General features: G+C 42.2%; 1 protein-coding gene across 1 annotated transcript in view; it reads left to right on the top strand.

Moving 5' to 3' along the window:
• Window positions 1-11,508, top strand: part of LOC131125210 (potassium/sodium hyperpolarization-activated cyclic nucleotide-gated channel 2-like) — a 37,916-nt gene extending 26,408 nt beyond the window's left edge. Inside the window, exons 5-8 of the mRNA XM_058066523.1 lie at window positions 3,826-3,972; window positions 4,057-4,297; window positions 4,366-4,530; window positions 5,918-11,508. Coding sequence (XP_057922506.1) covers window positions 3,826-3,972; window positions 4,057-4,297; window positions 4,366-4,530; window positions 5,918-6,867 — 1,503 coding nt within the window. The 3' untranslated portion in view covers window positions 6,868-11,508. The remainder of the gene's footprint in view (window positions 1-3,825; window positions 3,973-4,056; window positions 4,298-4,365; window positions 4,531-5,917) is intronic.
• Window positions 11,509-19,691: the final 8,183 nt, after the last annotated feature.

Genomic DNA, 19,691 nt, shown 5'->3' with positions numbered 1-19,691 from the left:
CCATGGCTGACTCCATGCAGTGTGAGGGTAATCTAATCGGATGTTGTGTCATTCATTCATTCGCAATCCTTATGTGAAACATAAGTGCATTATAACATGAGAAAATAAGTTAATATGAGGTAGCTTACAATGCTGTCGTTGGGATACCGCTTTTTCAACTCTAAGCCCTCTAAAATAACCTCTACTAATAACATTGTTTGATATATGTACATACTCTGATTATGCATAAACATGTACAGTGATGATAACATGTAATGGTTGCAGTATCTTGCTGTATTTTGATGGTTTAAATATATATTAAATTTGATACCATTACTTTCCAACAAACCTGACATATTGGCTTGATGTTGTTCATGGCCTCACCTCGTTAATTCCTATTAAAACCAAAATATTCTCACACTGGGGCTGTGGCATTCGCCTTGGAAAACATGGCTTTTGTGCCTTCATTCACATTTGCTTTTGCTCACTTGCAATCTGCAGCACTCACTAGCAGCCAGGACTCCACCCACTGGCACAAAGAGAGTGAATGACTGATGGGAGGGTTCACTCACTCACTCTGTTCACTCCACTATAGAACCAACACACCCAGGTGTTGAGACAGAGGCACAGAGTGAACACTCTTGACATCCAGCCTGTGTGGTAGAGAGAGAGAGAGAGCGAGGAGGAAAACAAACATGAGTGCATATGTCAATTTATCAAGCTTGTTTTTATTTGTCGTGCGATTAATTGATTTATTGATTATCGTTACAGGCCTATATGTGATGCATTTGATACAGACATTGCTGACATAATTAGAGCTTTACACTTTCCTGCACGGTCCATGCAAAGTGGAAGCGATTGTCCCTTAAAAGTTACGTCAAACCACATAGTGTTGGAAGTGAATGTTTTAATAGAGGCACATTTCATAGTGTATGATACAGGAAACACACAAATGCATTGATGATGAGTGATTTGTGTCATGTATCTGTCATGCATATTGTGACCTTTTACAGTAGGGGGACTGTTTTGGTGAAAATGTGAGTACAAAATGTGAGTACATAGGAACTTGTTTTTTTTAAAAAATGAAATATTGTTACCTGTGCTATTATTTTAAAAATATAGCTCATGTGTTATTAAATCCCAAAGTACACCCATATAACTTGGACTGACTTTCATTCATTCATTTTCTACCGCTTTTTCCTCACGAGGGTCGCGGGGGTGCTGGAGCCTATCCCAGCTGTCTTCAGGCGAGGGGCGGGGTACACCCTGGACTGGTCGCCAGCCAATCACAGGGCACAAACAACCATTCCCACTCACATTCATACCTATGGACAATTTGGAGTCACCAATTAACCTAGCATGTTTTTGGAATGTGGGAGGAAACCGGAGTACCCGGAGAAAACCCACGCATGCACGGGGAGAACATGCAAACTCCACACAGAGATGGCTGAGGGTGGGATTGAACTCGGGTCTCCTAGCTGTGAGGTCTGCGCGCTAACCACTCGACCGCCGTGCCGCCCTCGGATTGACATGACTTGAAATTTCTCACACAATATAATGAAAATTTAATGTCACTGCTTTTTGTTACTTTTATCGTTCTTATTCTGTGTGCCATTTGTTTCCATTTGTTTTCTTGTGTACTCTGCAAAGACCTTTGTCTAGTCTCTGGTGCAAAGTGCTATATATTTGCTTTCTAGTGAGCATGTTTGCCAATAACAACAGCAATATCATGTGTAGTAGAATGTAGCAGGCTCACTATTGTCTACCACATGATTCTCATAAGATTCAATACAGTACAGAAAGGGGCGACACGGCTAGGAGACCAGGGTTCAATTCCACCCTCGGCCATCTCTGTGTGGAGTTTGCATGTTCTCCCCTCCCACATTCCAAAAACATGCTAGGTGCATTGGCGACTCCAAATTGTCCATAGGTATGAATGTGAGTGTGAATGGTTGTTTGTCTATATGTGCCCTGTGATTGGCTGGCGACCAGTCCAGGGTGGACCCCGCCTCTCACCCAAAGACAGCTGGGATAGGCTCCAGCACCCCCGCGACCCTCGTGAGGAAAAGCGGTAGAAAAAGAATGAATGAATGACAGTACAGAAAGAGGAGGTAATGCTTCGTTTGATTGACGCTATGAGAGAGGTATGAATCAAACGTGGTTATCGTGGTTGTAGTTCGCAGTGATGGTACTGGAAAGTTCTAAAGAGGTACATGGAAGATGACCTTCTCAGTCTGAAAGCTTCACAGAATATGTGCTTGGTTGTCACATAATCCTGTTGAAAATAGTGTTTTTAGACAGCGTTAAGCTGGCTGAGGTCTTACCCGGCGTTCCATTTGAGAGGAACTGAACTATACAGCTTGTCTTTTCTGTTTACTGCCTCATTTATCAACCGTCGGCTGCCTGGCTATACAGTATATACGGTGTACAGTCTGTGGTTTGTCAGTGGTCACTTTGCATGACACAAACGTGACTATGGAAGGGGATTGTTTGCATTGTTGCTGTGACAGGGCCTTCATTTTCTATTGATCCTCCATTGATAGTCGTCCCAAGGCTCATTGATCAGGGGTGAGTTCATTTCAGTTGACAGTTGAAGGACGTGTGCATGTGAGGTTACTTTGTCGACACACTTGAATTAACTGGAATTAATTTGCATAATGTTTCTGTGTTTGGCATCACCGTTGGTTAGTAATGAACTGCTAATGATATACAATGCCTGTGTTGTGTTACAGATCCAAATGAGCTACTATACAGTCATTTTGTTATAAAATGTACAGTTAAAAGTAACTATACCTGGTATCTTTCATACCTAAATAGTACAAATTGAGCAAAATATATGAAATCAATATGGAATCGGCCTGATTGGAGCATCCCAAATGTGTGGTCTAAATAAACCGAAAGAAAAATTAAAGCAGTAAGCGGATTCACTCACTAACTCTTTCAGCAGAAGTACAATTTTCTGCATTTCAGAAATCCCAGAAAATACATGTACATACATTCAAAAAAATTGAATTCAACTTAAATTACGCAGCATCTTTGAATGCAACCCCTGATTGCCAACATGGTTTATAATAATATAATAATTTGTAATGATTTGGCACCCTACCATTAATTAACCATTAATAATTACCATTATTTTGTGTCAGTAAGCGGTTGTCTGTGTAGCAATATGAAGTGTGCATACAGGGAGCGGAGTGCAGTGCCGATGTCTGGAATTGCTAATACTTTTTTCCCACCAATCAGTGGTCTACCACGTTTTTTAAACACGGTTAGTCCTGGAAAAAATGCGTAATGAACACATTACACTTGGTACTACCGATGTTGTGCCATTATTGTCTGCACTTAGTAAACGCGGACATGTTATCACTCTATGAGTTCATACATGGTACGTCAGGGGTTCCCAACCAGTAGCTCATGAGCCACCAGTATCTCCTAACCACTTTTCAAGTAGCTCTCTAAAGGGTTTATCCATTTATTATCAACCCAAATACAGACAAAATTAGAAACTAGGGTTCGGCAGTAGTCCGGAAGTCTTCAGGAATGGTTGGGAGTGTGACCAATCACAGCTGAATGGGTGTGCCTGCAGGAACGCCATGGGTGGAATAAATGAAAACAGGAACTGCAGCTGAAATAGTTGCAGATTCTGGAAGATCTGGAAAGCCTTCTGTGCGGGTTATTGTGTGTAGCTGCTCTATAGGAGTCCACAACTCAATACAACGGGCCTAAAAATGATGGGTTTCCTTTAAAAATACATCTGCACTTATAATATTAGCATATTGGTGTACTGTATATAGTATTTACTATAGCGCTAGAATAACTTCCTTTCTAACTTCCTCCCTACTACAGTACAAACAAGTGGAGCAGTACATGTCCTTCCACAAACTGCCGGCCGACTTCCGTCAGAAGATCCACGACTATTATGAACACAGATACCAGGGCAAGATGTTTGATGAGGAGAGCATTCTGGGAGAACTCAGTGAGCCGCTGAGAGAGGTAAGAGACACAAAAAAGCACAGAATTAGGGTTTGTGGTTTTACTGTTTTTGAATGCATCACACATCATTGCATCCACCTTCAGGAAATAGTCAACTTTAACTGCCGCAAACTGGTAGCTTCCATGCCGCTGTTTGCCAACGCGGAGCCAAACTTTGTCACGGCTATGTTGACCAAGCTGCACTTCGAGGTATTCCAACCACATGATTACATCATAAGGGAGGGCACCATCGGGAAGAAAATGTACTTCATCCAGCATGGAGTCTGCAGTGTCATCACCAAAGGCACCCTCGCGATGAAACTCTCTGATGGCTCCTATTTCGGAGGTAGAATAACAGTCAATGTTTTATTGGTTTGTTATTTTCTTTTTTTGATTCTTTCTTTGTTGTTTCAGAGATCTGTTTGTTGACGAGGGGGCGGCGGACAGCCAGCGTCCGAGCAGAGACGTACTGTCGACTTTACTCTCTGTCTGTGGACCACTTCAATGAGGTGCTGGAGGAATATCCCATGATGAGACGAGCCTTTGAGACCGTTGCCATTGATCGTCTGGATCGTATAGGTCAGTGATTTTCAACCACTGTGCTGCGGCACACTAGTGTACCTTGAGAAACCGTCAGGTGTGCCGTGAGGAATTATCCAATATCACTTTTTATAATTAACATTTATTAATCATCATTTGCAAATATTATGTCAATAGCCATTATGTCAATAGTATACATGGACCCAAATATTCCAATTGCATTTGGTTTATTTGCTCAAACGGAAAGAATTGAACAGGGATGGAATATTCCTTTAACCAATCCGATTGAGGTATCTTGTGCCCGCTCAAACGGAAATTTGTCAGGGTGCCTTCTTCTTCGTGGTGTTTTTCATCTTCTGTTGTTTATTGGCGGTTGGCAAGCAGCTTCTGTGTGCATTAGCGCCATCTGTGAAACAGAAACTAAACACTTCTATACGCCATTCACAAGTGCAGTTTTATTAAAAAAGAAAATATATATCTATATAAAACATGTCCTGAGTTTAATTATAAAATATTAGCAAGATTGAATTGATCTTTTCCTGCTTAAATTTATCCCGGGTGCGTTCTTTCAGCGCATGCTCAGATATGACGTAACACGCAGATCCAGACGTTCTTCACTTTTAAAAATGGAGGCCAGCAATCGGCATTGGACTGCTAAGCAAAGTTTGTTTTTGATTCAAACTAAATTTCAAGACTGGACAGACGAAAAACTGACAATACGGAGTTATTCCAACAAGTGAAAGAAAAACTCGGGGAAGCCGGTATCACGTGATGTTGATGTTTACGTTTTACTGCGCATGCCCTATTGACTATTCTGGTTGATTTTCACGGCGCATGTAAACAAGAGATTGGAATATTCCTTTCTATGGATACCATTGTTTCCCGAAAGGTCATTCGGAAAGAGCTAAACTGGTCATGTAAAAACGTGGCTACTGTGGAGTGTCTGTGGTGTAAAGACTGGCAGAGCAATGTAATATTGGTCCGTGTGGCAACACCTACCTTGTTCCTCCGATAGACTTATTGATGCACGTGTGAGGTGATGGTGACATTTTGTAACATTTTTGGTTAGTGGTGTGCCACAAGATTTTTCCAATCTAAAAAACGTGCCGTGGCTCAAAAAAGTTTGAAAAACACTGGTATAGGTAAACAAAAAAAGATGAAAAAAGCTTGATAGTCATACAATAATAATCATGCAAATATTATAGAGACATCCACGTGGGGTTCTGACTTTCAGAACTTGTTCTACTGTGGGATGTACAAGAAAAAAATAAGCTCCAAAAAATATATTTTTCTGGGGAGTAAGCAAGGCTTGTGTTAGTCAAGCATTTTGACACCTTCAAGCATCTTTAGAATATAGACCTCAAATGTTCTTCCGAATGAATGGACAAAAGCATTCCGCTATAAACTGTCCATATCTTCTCTTCAGGTAAAAAGAATTCCATCCTGATGCACAAAGTTCAGCACGACCTTAACTCTGGCGTCTTCAATAATCGCGAGAACGAGATGATCCAGGAGATAGTCAAGTATGATCGTGAAATGGTGAAGCTCGTGGACTTGCAGAGGCCACGGGCCATGTCGATGACGCCTTCAATCGGTGGCATCTTCGCTCCCCCGGGCCAGTCTCAGACGGGCTCCGCGATCGCCACCCTCCAGCAGGCAGTGGCCATGAGCTTCTGCCCTCAAATGGCGAGTCCTTTAGTGGGTCCAGGGACTCTGCAGTCTCCTCGTATGGTGCGAAGGTTCCAGGTGATGCAGAACTTGCAAAGCCCCGTGTCCATGTCTCCTCTTCAGTCTCAGCCCCCTCAGACGCTTGGAGGGGCGTTTGGATCAGCTATCTCCAGCCCGCCCGTCCAAAGCCCCTTAGCAGCTTCAGGGCGGACTTTCCAGTACATGGCGAGTGCAGGCCCTTCGGGGTCCCAGTTGTCCTTAGTACAGCACCATGTACCTAGTCCCACACAGACCCAGCCGAGGCCTGCCTCACATAAGAGCACCCACTCCCTTCACACAGGGAGCTTGAGCCAGGACACCCGCGCACTGTCTGCCTCCCAGCCTTCACTCCCCCAGGAGGGAGCGCCCCAAGCTGCATCCGCAGCCCCCAGCCCTCCGCCCTCCACCCGCACCTCCAACACCTCCATCGGTCCCCCTCACCCTAACCTTCCCGGGCCCTCCGGGGTGGGGAGATCGGCGGGCACACAACAAAGGGTAGCCTTCGCTTCCACACCTCCTCCTCCTCCTCCCAGTGGACCTGCTGCGACGGGGACAGTAGCAGGAGCTACTGGATCAGGGCCTCCAGACTCTGCCGTTCCCAAGAAAGATTCAATTGTCAGCCTTCCGGAGCTAGACTCTGCCAGATCCCGGCTGTCTTCCAACTTGTGACCCTGGTCGATTTCAGGAAAGAGGCCTTTTTTGTAGGTGTTTGTTTTGGGTCAGTTTCGCTGATCCGTCAGCCTGCTAGATGACCAATGGGCTGTTGCCGGCTCCACCAGTCATTGGGCGTGGATGCGCTGTGAGCTGGTGTCTGCTGAAGGAGACGTGTCTCCACATTTTGGGACTGCGGCGAGGAAAAGTCTATACAATGAAACTAGTCTAACTTAAGGTTGAACTGGTCTAGTCTCCTGTGCCAGCACCTTTTATTCTTAGTATCACCCCTTACACTCTGCTTCCAAACACCTACTGTATATCGCTGTCTTTACTGTAAAGATATTTAGAAACGTATGATTAATGTAACATTTGCATACTGTGTAGAATCCATGCAATGCAATCTAGCAGGAGCTGGACTTAAAAATGAAAATCAGGGACTTGAGGTCAAATGACAATGACATTTTAAATGTTCAAGTGTTTTAGAGTGTAATTTCTTTTCTCCGTATAAAGCTGTCGTAGCAAAATAACACATCGCTCTTCATATTGTTTCAAATAGTAGTGGACAAACTAGTGTTGTAGACCGCTGGTCGATCTTACATCGAAGTGTAAATATTTGAGGAAAATAATATTATATTCATTGTATCTACCCAAACCAAAGTTGAGCTTGAACACAAAGTCTGGTTGTGTCTGTATCAACTAAAAAAGAAACATAGAAGAAAAATGCCATTTATTTAACTGCCTTGATTCAACGTTAGAAGCCATATATTTGGTTTGTGTGTTTGTATATACATGGGTGTACGTTTGTGTGTGTGTGTCTGTATGTGGGTTTTTTTTTTTTTTGGGGGGGAGGTGGGGGTTATTTTCGGAGAATGGACTCACTGGCGCGTTCTCTCTAACTCGGCTTTGTCAGGGCTGATTAGTTTGATATGCTGACGGCGGCGCTGACCACTTTCTCGTGAAACATCTGCCGAGTGGTCCGATGTTTGCTCGGCGTTCTGATTGTAAGCCTGGAGGCAAAAGGCGCTTAAATAATCTCAGCTTTATCAAAAAAAAAAGGAGACCATCTCATATTGTATACTTGCTTGTTTTTATCTAGTTTTATTGATTAACACATGCAATATAATTCTGCAATACTCTACCCCGCCTATATATAAATATATAAGAATATAAATATCTATACATATGCTGTACAGGAAAGTGATTTTCTTTTATTTTTAATGTGAACTCTTAAGGAATCCAGCAGCTGTTGTGGCTTCACTTGAGCTATTGTAATCCAGTGACCATGTTGTTACCTTAACCAAAAATATTTGAAGGGACGATAGAGAAGAAAAAGAACTAATCATTTTTTTTAATTACATAAAAAAAACAAAAAACGATGGAACCAGCCGGTGCATAGCAACAAGAATTCATACCTTGACAAGAATGTCACTTTAAAACCCATCTGAGGGAGTACACTTGTAGGATCAAAGTGGGAGTGGTTTGGGGTAAATGGGGTAAAAACATGGCAATGCCTTTTAAAAATAACATTTAAAGTCAATCAACCTGCAAAATGCTAAATCCTACATTAACAATGAATGTCTCGACATTTTGATTCCGATGGGTTGAGGCTTTGGTTCTTTGATTCTTCTTCACACGGTGGCTGAATGTATGAAAGAAGACAGCTAATCAGATATGAACTGCCATGTAAATAAAGGGATGATGATTTGAATAGGCTTTTTTTTTTGATGCAAAGGGGGTTGCAGTGTGTGTATGCGTGCGTGTGTCTTTTTAAGAACTCTTGAAGATGCTTCTCCTTGTATGCTCACCCCCCCCAACATCCCATCGCTACATCAAACATGAGCGGATCCATCGGTTTTGTGAGGTTTATTGAGGTGTATGAGTTATTAAGCACCTTGTGTGTTGCACTACAACCTTGTGAATCAAAATGAAAATCAATACGCCGTTTTTCTGAAATGGTCCCGCGGACCGATTATGTGCTTGTGGTAAATTCAATTCCGATAGAGAAACAAGGCGTGTTTTTTCCGCTAAAAACCCAACACATTGCGAAATTTCACTCAGGTTTTCTTTTCAGAGAGAGATGTAATGATCGCTGCAGCCAAGCGGGCCATTGATTGATGCGCACTTGTCTATTCTTGAATTCTTAAATTGGCTAAAACCCTGAGCTGGCTCCTATCTATCAGGCACGATACTGCCATGTTTTCACCACCTCTGAGGTCTTTTAATTCAAGGTGTAAGGTGATTGTTTTTATCCAAGGGCTTCACTTCATCTCATGGCTTTTATTTATTTATTTATTTATTTTTTTAAATGTTGGATTTTCACATTGTGTTCAGTGACTAACATGCACTAAACCGTTTTATCATAGTGGGTCACAATGCTGTGGCCCCCACTCATCAGCAACTTTCTATTGCTTTTTTTTTTCCTATGGGAAAGGCACATGCCAAAAGGCCAATACGATTGTGAATAAATCGAGTCCATTTGAGTCCGTATAGCTGTTGTGTGCGCTTCGATACTGTTCCAGTGTAATCAGTTGGTCCTCTTCCCTGTTCCTTTGTGCTAATACCAGAGTTTGCCCTATTAAGCTGCTATCAGGACTGTGCTGATATTACGTGAAGGGGTTCACAGTCAGTGAGAGCAAAGGGAGCTAAAGAGCTAATGTTTCAGGCAATATCAGACACTGTTCCATTACATTCGTCCACTAAGATACTGTAGTGTGTAAATCACAGAAAGGATAGGATATCCCAGATCATTGATCAGAAACCAGGACCCTGTCCCGGGTTCTGAGTGCTGCTCCTGGACCTTTCTGTGAAGTGGGCCTAGAACCTCTCACACATGTTTGACACTGACTGACAATTATTGAGAGTATCAGAGACTCAAACCTCTCATTTGTTGCTGTACCAGATATTTAAGGGTACTGAATGCCTTGGTGTTGATATGTTAGCAAATCAGGGTCTTACTTTTTGTTTATATAAATGTGTTTTTGATTTGTCCGTATGTTTTTTTTTTCTTTTTACAATGTGTCCCATGCACATGGACTGTATATACCTTGTGCCTAGTATATCTAGTTTCCACATAGTCTATTTTTGTGGTATGTATGTGCCTGTAAAAATGCAAATATGTGTTTTTATTTTAAAACTTGCAATATATGTAAAAAAAAAAAAAAAAAAAAAAGCTCAAGACTAGTATTGCTAAATTAAAAATGACAATGTCAGTATTTATAATTTTCCCTGATTTGGGAAATCACAATATTGCACATTTTTGTTGGTTTGAGCCTGCGCGCTGTACGTTCATGTTCTGTATATACGGTACACACAGAGATGTGGGGGCACATTGTTGTGTTTTTAACCACAACCTGCTGTACAAGAACTATTTTCTACAGTGAGAGGGTGAGCTCTGGCGGTCCTCTGTTGGTATATCAGCAGCGGAGATGTTAACTTTGGTAACCAAATTGCAATGAGAAAAAAAAAAAAAGCAGAGATGCCTGCACAAAAGAGATCATCTAGGCTGTTGGTTGCAAACTGATCACAAAAAAAAAATGTCGTCACAATTGATATAATCTCAGCTCAGTGCATACAATTTCACATGTTTCCAAGTGGGACCTTCATACCTTAGACATTGTCGCGTATACCAACCAATGCACGATGATTTATCATTTAGCAATTTGTGTCGTAGCTATTGTAGCCTGCTTAGCTAACCTAAGCCTTCTCTCTGCTTCAGGACTGTATCGTGTGCTTGAGTTTGTGTGCCTGTGTGTGTGTGTGTGCGTGTTCCTGTGCCTTTCCTTCGATAACTTCGGTCCCACTTGAGAAAAAGATAACACTGAGGCAAGTCGTGCTGTGTAGAAATAACTTGAGCACATCCAAAGTAGCACTCCCTAGCTCTGTAACCAGAGATACTTTACCAGCAACATGTAGAAACAGCACAGACAATGTGACGCAAAGGCCAGTCTGCAACCATCTTCTGCTAAAAAAAAAAAAAAAAAAAAAAAGGTTTCACAACTACCAAGTGATGTCTATAAATGACACAAGCTCCAACCAGCTCCCAGATTTGAACTTGCATCCAAAAAAAAAAAAGAAAAAAGGCTGCCATGTCCACCACCTCTGCTATAGCCGACAACACACGAGCCACACCCTGGTCTCTCTCAAGCTGGTCTGTCAGTCAGTGGCAATGTTGTTTAAGCGTTCGTAAAAAGACGATTACATTGTTGTGCAATAAAAAGATGAGCGCATTGGCATACTTATCTGTGTGTGTGTGTGTGTGTGTGTGTGTGCTTTTCCTTGAACACCCTGCTGTAATACATAGAAACACTCACACTTCAACCTTGTAAATCAGCCTCATTCCACCCCACATCAGATGAGATCTCTCTCTGCAGACAGGGGCTCTGCTGCATCCCTGATGAGATGTCTGAGCTCGGTCTAAAAGAGCCTTCTATGTGTGTGTGTGTGAAGCACACGGTGTATTTATTCCTGTACGTCACATTGCGTACGTGCACTAGCAGGCCCCCCCTGTTTTTGTATTAGTCTTATGTGAAGAGAGAGCAAATGAACCGGTGGCCGTGGAGAGTGTGTGTATATGAATGTGCCTGAAAGAGTGGGTGGGTGTGTGTGCGTCAGAGATGAGGGCAGTCCAAGGACACACTCCTCTGGCAGCCTGGGAGCAGCATCCACCCATTCTTTCTTTCTCTTTCCTTCACACACACACACACACACACACACACACACTGGTGTCTGGATCCTCAATGATTATGCACACAGAGGCAGGGAGATTACAATTACATGCAAGGTGAGGTGTTTTAACACCAGGCTCGACATTGTGTTGCTACAAATGTGGGCGAGGCCACAGCCGCAGTGCGTTGAAATAGTTTTAGCTTGACGTGTCACACATGCGCTCTCTTTTTTTGACATATTGACACACAATATCTATACATGTGGTTGTTATTCATAATGAGAACGCCACATACGTAAAGTTGCAATGCTATATAAGTAGCGCTCGTATCAAATTTCATCTTGTACATGTCCAAGGATTGTCCTCTACCTCGTTTTCTCTGCAGTGCCTGTGTCCCTGGCTGTCCTACTTCAATTAATCATATCAGCATCTCCTGCACCAACCCCGTTGCTTTTTACCTCCACCGGGCCATTTGCTTATTTAGTCCATTACTGCCCTGTCCCATCTTTCACCTTTTGCCCGATACCGGGCTTCAATAACGTTTCCACAGTGACACGTGCAGCTTGTTAGGTATAGTTTCGCCTTTTGCTTACACTCACAACTTTGTGAAGGTGTAGCACCATGACATGTTGGTGCATATCTGGATAAAAATGCCGACTCAGAGGAAACTCTTCAGCCCCATCAGAACTTTTTCCAAATCCGAAATGGCCGCAAACATTCATTCATTCATTTTCTACCGCTTATCCTCACGAGAGTCAGGGGATGTGCTGGAGCTTATCCCAGCTGTCTTCGAGCGAGAGGACTGGTCGCCAGCCAATCACAGGGCACGTATAGACAAACCATTCACACTCACATTCATACCTATGGACAATTTGGAGTCGCCAATTAACCTAGCATGTTTTTGGAATGTGGGAGGAAACCGGAGTACCCGGAGAAAACCCACGCATGCACGGGGAGAACATGCAAACTCCACACAGAGATGGCCAAGGGTGGAACTGAACCCTGATCTCCTAGCTGTGAGGTCTGCGCGCTAACCACTCGACCACCATGCAGCCAATTGTAATACAATATAAATGATTTCCCATGTATTTGTATTACTCCACAACATGCATCAAGTTAAATTCAGGGTTGTGGCAAATGGTACAAAAATCTTAGTAAATTCCAAAAACAACCCATCCAAAAGTTTAGTTTTTAATTATGACCTACTTGCCAGAGGCCCTTGCCTTCAAATTGTCTAATGGGTCTCAAACTCGCGGCCGATGCTAGTTTGAGGCCCCCGCCTTAATAGTTTGATATGGATGCCGTATGTTTTCATGTACCCAGAAATGACAGCTTAAAGCTGCGTGCACACCGGACACAATTGACGCGAAAACAAACAAAAAAAAATCAATATAGTCAAGATCATGTAACCGCAGTGTATGCTCAGCAGGTCTATGTCAACAATTTCATGTATTACAGTTATTTTTTCCACAGCACCCCCTGAATTTAAATACTATTGAGAACCTAATAATATAGGTTGCTGGCATCAGCATTGTTCAAGCATGACTAGAAACAAACCTGCCAACCTGCCAAATTTTGTGATTAACCACCCCCTACCACCACCACCAGTGTGATATGTACATTTATTTATGTATTTATTTATTTATATGTGACAATGTACATTAATGAACTCATAAGTCTATTGGTGGCAGCATCGGACTCAGTTATATGTAACTCTCAATGTGTCAAGGATCAACTATGGGCTTATTTATCCAATAAAATAATAGCCCTTGTTTCCAGATTGGTATTCATTTAGGTATTATGTAGCTATTTACAATACATTTTTAAACTTGTCTTTTTTTTATCATTACTTCTGAAACTGTCCAGTTCGGTGTTTGAGAACCGCCGCTCAGTCCAACTTTTCCTAACAGTTCAACCTTGGCGGAGGTCCTTTTTCCTTCCCGCTGAACTCCAATGTGTCTTTGCAGCAGTGGCATGCGTCATGACAACGCAGCTCAAATTTGAAATCAGGATTAGCGTTTGGTTAAAGCTCCGAGTCCATGAATGAGTCAGTGAGCAAGACAGGCAGATGGAGGGAGAAGGGGGGGTGGGGGGAGTCAGTCATCCAGCAGCCGCAGGCAGCATCAGCATCATCAGCATCACAGTTGCTGGACAGTAAGCAAGCGATGGGAAGGAAGTGAGCAGTGGGAAAAACAAACAGTAGAAGCACAACGGCCTTCACTGTGTCATCTAGATGAAAATTATAATTTGATGGCGGCCTCATCCATGACCCCCAAGGGGGTTTTTACAATATTTTACTGCTCATTTCGACAAAAATATGGATCAATGCAGTCTTGGGCCAAGGACACATGACGTCTCACAGATCCGGTCAATGTGTAAATCACACCAGTTTGCCATGGATGGCCCACTTACAGAGGAGGAAGAGGTCTTTGCCTCACTCATTCAAACGTCCACTTAGGCAAGAATTTATGATCATACCGCTGAGCCTTATACACTCTTGGGAATGTATATTGATATTGTATGAAATGTACAGTAATGTATAGTAATGGATCAACAAAGGTGGAAGAAATAGGAAAAATAGTGCAGCATGTCTACTATGTGTGTAGAATGTGTTGTGGATGCTTTTCAAATCAAATCAAATCAACTTTATTTGTATAGCACTTTTCCTGCAAAGACATGCACACACACACACGCACACACACCCAATCACACAATCACACACAGTAGGGAGACATGGCATGGCACTGAGGAACAAGGAAACGCCACCTTTGGGGCCGTCCACACTGGGAGAAGCTGCAGGCCGTGCCATCGGAGGACCAGCACCCGGGCCCCCCCGACTCCGACAGACGGGCGGACCCCCACATTAAAGGGAGGAACCCCCAGCCGGCCAGGTCGAAGGGACCCAAGGATGGCACCCCCTCAGCAGACCCGACACAGCCCCCAGTGTGGAGGACCCCCCTGAGGAAACACTGGAGTTAAATCTGAAGACTAAGAGCATAAAATAGGACTAAAAAGATAAAAACATAACACTGGAGTTAAAAGCTGAAGACCAAGAGCAAAAAAATAGGACTAAAAACATAAAAACAAAACACTGGAGTTAAAAGCTAAAGACTAAGAGCATAAAATAGGACTAAAAAGATAAAAACAAAACACTGGAGTTAAAAGCTAAAGACTAAGAGCATAAAATAGGACTAAAAAGATAAAAACAAAACACTGGAGTTAAAAGCTAAAGACTAAGAGCATAAAATAGGACTAAAAAGATAAAAAATCTTTCCATGGTGTCCCAGCTGTAAAAGAACCACTACCCCCTTCCTAATCGTATCTCGTACAAAACTACATACAAACAATAAAGCCTCATTTTCGGGTGAATCGCCGGTCACGGTGCCAGGTTTTCACCGTTGGGGCCGTGCAAGGACTAATTGGAACGCCAATATGAATTCAATCTTCAAAATGAAACACTCTTAATACACAAAGTAATCCTTCAAACTCACTGAGTTGTTGATATGATGCACACACAGCAAGGAACAACTCCTGTCTCCTTCCTGCTGCTCCTTGCACTGGCATTCAGGCACACTCGTAATTTTGAGTGTTAAGCGCTAATTGCTTTTTCATTTTATGGCAATTGACATACAAGGACCCAACTTTAATCCCTCGTGGATAATTGTTTCCAGATATTTGTAAATCCATATCCATCCTATACCATCTAAATTGAATAGTTTTGTAGTTGAGTAACCTTCTAAATACAGGTTTTAACATTATTAAAGCTCTCTAGACATGAACTGACTTTTTGTCAGCAATACGAAGCAAACTCTGACGCCGGTCATACAAGGACCAAACCATGACCGCTGCTTCGTTCGCATTACCGGAAAACCTGTTTACAATTTTCTAAATATGGGTTTTAGCATCATAAGAGACCTCTGGACATGAAATAGCACCCCTATAGTCACCTTTACACTCATATTACTCAATATAGAAGACATAATAGGAGTAAATAACCCATTTCAGACGTAAATGTGTGTTGTTATAAAGTAGTACAGCAATAGTAGCCCTTTTTTTTTTATTGTGGCTGTTGTGAGATAATTACATTACAAGAACATTACAGTAACATTACTGACACCTAGTGACCAGTGTACATATCATGCACACAGTCTTTGAATGCTTTGGTGCAGAATCTTCTGAATGCCTTATACTTACAAGTACTGGTACTTTATTTATCCATTTGTATGCGTCAAAATGCTTAATTTAGGCAAACAATGTGTAGAATTAGCTTTAGCATTAGCATTAGCATCACTTTTTTTTATTAAAAAATAGACCACAGAACAGAAATAGGGCGGTCTAGTGGTTAGCGCGCAGACCTCACAGCTTGGAGACCAGGGTTCAATTCCACCCTCGGCCATCTCTGTGTGGAGTTTGCATGTTCTCCCCGTGCATGCGTGGGTTTTCTCCGGGTACTCCGGTTTCCTCCCACATTCCAAAAACATGCTAGACTAATTGGTGACTTTAAATTGTCCATAGGTATGAATGTGAGTGTGAATGGTTGTTTGTCTATATGTGCCCTGTGATTGGCTGGCCACCAGTCCAGGATGTACCCCGCCTCTCGCCCGAAGACAGCTGGGATAGGCTCCAGCACCCCCGCGACCCTCATGAGGAAAACCGGTAAAGAATGAATGAATGAATGAGAACAGAAATATTTATTTAATATACATATTTGAAAAACCGTGATCGAATGAAGCCAAAAAATTGAATGTAAGTCGTGTATGTAATATGTGAATATGAATATAAATACTAGTTTTCTAAACACAAGCTCTTTCTGTGATCTAAGATTTAATGCAAGTTCCAAGTTCCGGTTGCCTGACCTTTAGGGGACAGTCTGCAGGGATTTCTGTGCAGCAGCTGGTCTCTATGCATTTATTCTGCTAAACATTTCCCATTACTAACGACCCAGAAATGTCTATGACAGAAAAATAGAGGAGTAGGATGTAGAGAGCCATTCATTTTCCAAAATTCACTCTACTGGTATAATTACAATTTGCTCCCAAGCACTTTGTTTGTAACAGTTAATCTCCCGGCGTATTTGGCCTTTTTCAGCTGGAATTGTCACATGACACGAAGCAATGCCCTCTCACCCGTACGCCCGCTAATTTCACTCCATCATCCCACTGATAATATTTGCTCCAGGACGGCAAGTGAAGTGGCGAGAGCCAGCACAAAGCTTTGGCTTCTGACTCATCTCATCTGTTCTGCTCTGTCAAGGTCTACTCTGTGACACTGTGGCTATTCATCAGCACAGACACACTTGCACATTCAGGCACACACACACACACACACACACACACACACACACACACACACACATACACACACTGCGGCCCATCACATCAGAGGACGTTACCGTGATGGACTAATTTCATCGCTTACTGCCTCTTGCTAAACCCTGACCCCTTGCAACCCTGAAGTCAACCTAATTTACATCCATACATAACCAGGATTTATTTAAAACTCCTGGCTCAATTCAAGTCAACCCCTATTTTGCACTGAACCTTAACAACCGCTTCCGATCAGGAGGACATCTCAGCAATCATTTGGTCCATGACATTTTTAGTAATACCATGCGTGTAAGTTGTTTGCAGAGATCTGAGCTTCATTTTAGGATGTGTAGCGAAGCCTTTTTATTTATTTTTTCAAAGTAGTCTAGTGTCGGGGCGGTGGAGTGTGGAGTTTGCATGTTCTCCCCGTGCATGCGTGGGTTTTCTCCGGGTACTCCGGTTTCCTCCCACATTCCAAAAACATGCTCGGTTAATTGGCGACTCCAAATTGTCCATAGGTATGAATGTGAGTGTGAATGGTTGTTTGTCTATATGTGTCCTGTGATTGGCTGGCGACCAGTCCAGGGTGTACGCCGCCTCTCGCCCGAAGACAGCTGGGATAGGCTCCAGCACCCCCGCGACCCTCGTGAGGAAAAAGCGGTAGAAAATGAATGAATGAATGAATGAGTCTAGTGTCGTGTCCATGATGGAGGAGGTGTGTCCTTTATATGTTGTCATAAAAACCCAGAACTTCACCCTAAAAAAAACTATTCCTCTTCATCATTAAAAATCCACATTTGCATAACTGAGGATAAATAACTGCTATATACTGTATGTTTATAGAAAGTACCACTCAAGAGAATCTTCCTCAAGCAACAACAACCAAAAAAAAAAAAACGCAATTGACCTCATTCCTAACTGGAATGCTATAACGGAGCCCGGCCCCTCTTTAGAGAAATCTAACCTCCAGGAGTGATTTTAAGTGGCCTTGGAGAAGACTGATGACTGTGTGCGAAGGTATGTCAAGCAGGCTGTGCTGTTTCTGGGTGTGAGCTGCAGAAGAGCAGCAATGGTTGTAATTGTCAGGGGGATTTGAGGGAAAAAACCCACAGCATCCATCATTTTTACACAGAGCGTCTCCCGGTTCCTAATAGCCCTTTTGACTCTCCCTCTCTTTCCGTCCCCTGGGATCAAACAGAACTCAGGTAAGCCTACTTTGAGCGTCCCACTTTCTTGCCATTGTATATTACATTTGCTTTATTCCGATAAACATTTGTGTGTTTTTCTTTCTTTAAGAATACATTGACAGTATACATTAAATACATACATTTTGATTTCCACATATTTATGTACATTTTCATATTTACAGTAACAATCAAATTCTCCTCGTTACGTTCATACCTAAATCATCCACCGAGGCCAGGGGTGTACAAAGTGTGGCCTCTGGGCCATTTTCGGCCCGCAGCTGTTTTTTTTTTTTTGGGCCACAGCCCATTGTAAAAATATAACAATTAAAAAAAATTGTAACAAAAATCAGTAGAAAAATCAATTTCACAAGAATATAATCTATATATGAAAAGAAATAAGTTACAATCTAAAAGGAATAAGTGAAGGAAGGAAGTGAGCAGTGGGAAAAAGAAAACATTACAATATTACGGTAATAATAAAGTCAACATATTCTGGGAAAAAAGTCACATTACAAGAAGAAAATTTACAAGAATAAAGTTGACATGTCTGCAACAAAGTCTAAATAGCAGATGTAATTTTATGATAATAAAGTCTAAATATTATGGGAACAAAGTTATAATATCACGAGAAGCCACAGTGCGAATAAGCTGCATAGAAAAAGTACATTTACAAGAAGAATATTTAAATATTTGGAACATTAAAAGTGCTGCATGGTGAGCGAGTGGTTAGCGCACAGGCCACACAGTTAGGAGAGCCGATTCGATTACCCGCTCTGGAATTTGCATGTTCTCCCCGTGCATGCGTGGGTTTTCTCCGGGAACTCCGGTTTCCTCCCACATTCCAAAAACATGCTAGGTTAATTGGCGACTCCAAATTGTCCATAGGTATGAATGTGAGTGTGAATGGTTGTTTGTCTATATGTGCCCTGTGATTGGCTGGCGACCAATCCAGGGTGTACCCCGCCTCTCGCCCAAAAACAGCTGGGATAGGCTCCAGCATAAATCACAAAGCTGAGATGCAGTTTGTTTCATATACTGAATATAACTTCTTAGCATATATACATGAGTGGGCTTGCAAGAATATCAAAGTGGCCCTTGGCCCTCTGTGGAAAACGTTTGGACACCCCGATCTAAAGAATAAATCCCTATTTTTGTGTGTTTTTTAATTGTGCACTTTGAATTGTAACTAATTATGCAATGTAACTATGATACTTGATCTGAATAACAGTGACCTGTTTCACCATAGAGGTTAATATTATTAATTTGTACCTGTTGACAAAACAACTATATTTTCCAAAGAGAAAGAGGGCAAGAGAGCGAGAGAAAGGTCACAAATATTGAATCAACCCCAGCAATTTGAATAATTGGCAAAAAAATGCAGCACAATACTGACTAAAAATAATGAAACAGAGCCAGTGAAGCCATCTGTAAGGAATTTGTATAGAAATCTACTTGTGAAAATGAAGACACACAAAGTTCTGATTAGTAATATCATTATCAACAGTTGAGAAAATGAGTGACATTGAGGACTAATTTCCTTTCTCCGGCTGATGTGACCATCATTCCTGACTGGGAATAGACACACACACACAATGCATGACCCAGTGCAATTCAGCTCATTGTCTCTCTCCGCGCTAATTCACCACCTCGCCATGCAGAAGAGTCTGCATTATCTCGGATGGC

This window comes from Doryrhamphus excisus, chromosome 3 (genome assembly GCF_030265055.1).
Source record: "Doryrhamphus excisus isolate RoL2022-K1 chromosome 3, RoL_Dexc_1.0, whole genome shotgun sequence".
NCBI classification, from domain to species: domain Eukaryota; kingdom Metazoa; phylum Chordata; class Actinopteri; order Syngnathiformes; family Syngnathidae; genus Doryrhamphus; species Doryrhamphus excisus.
Note: the sequence above shows the minus strand (reverse complement) of the source record. Positions and strands in the feature narration are given on the sequence as shown.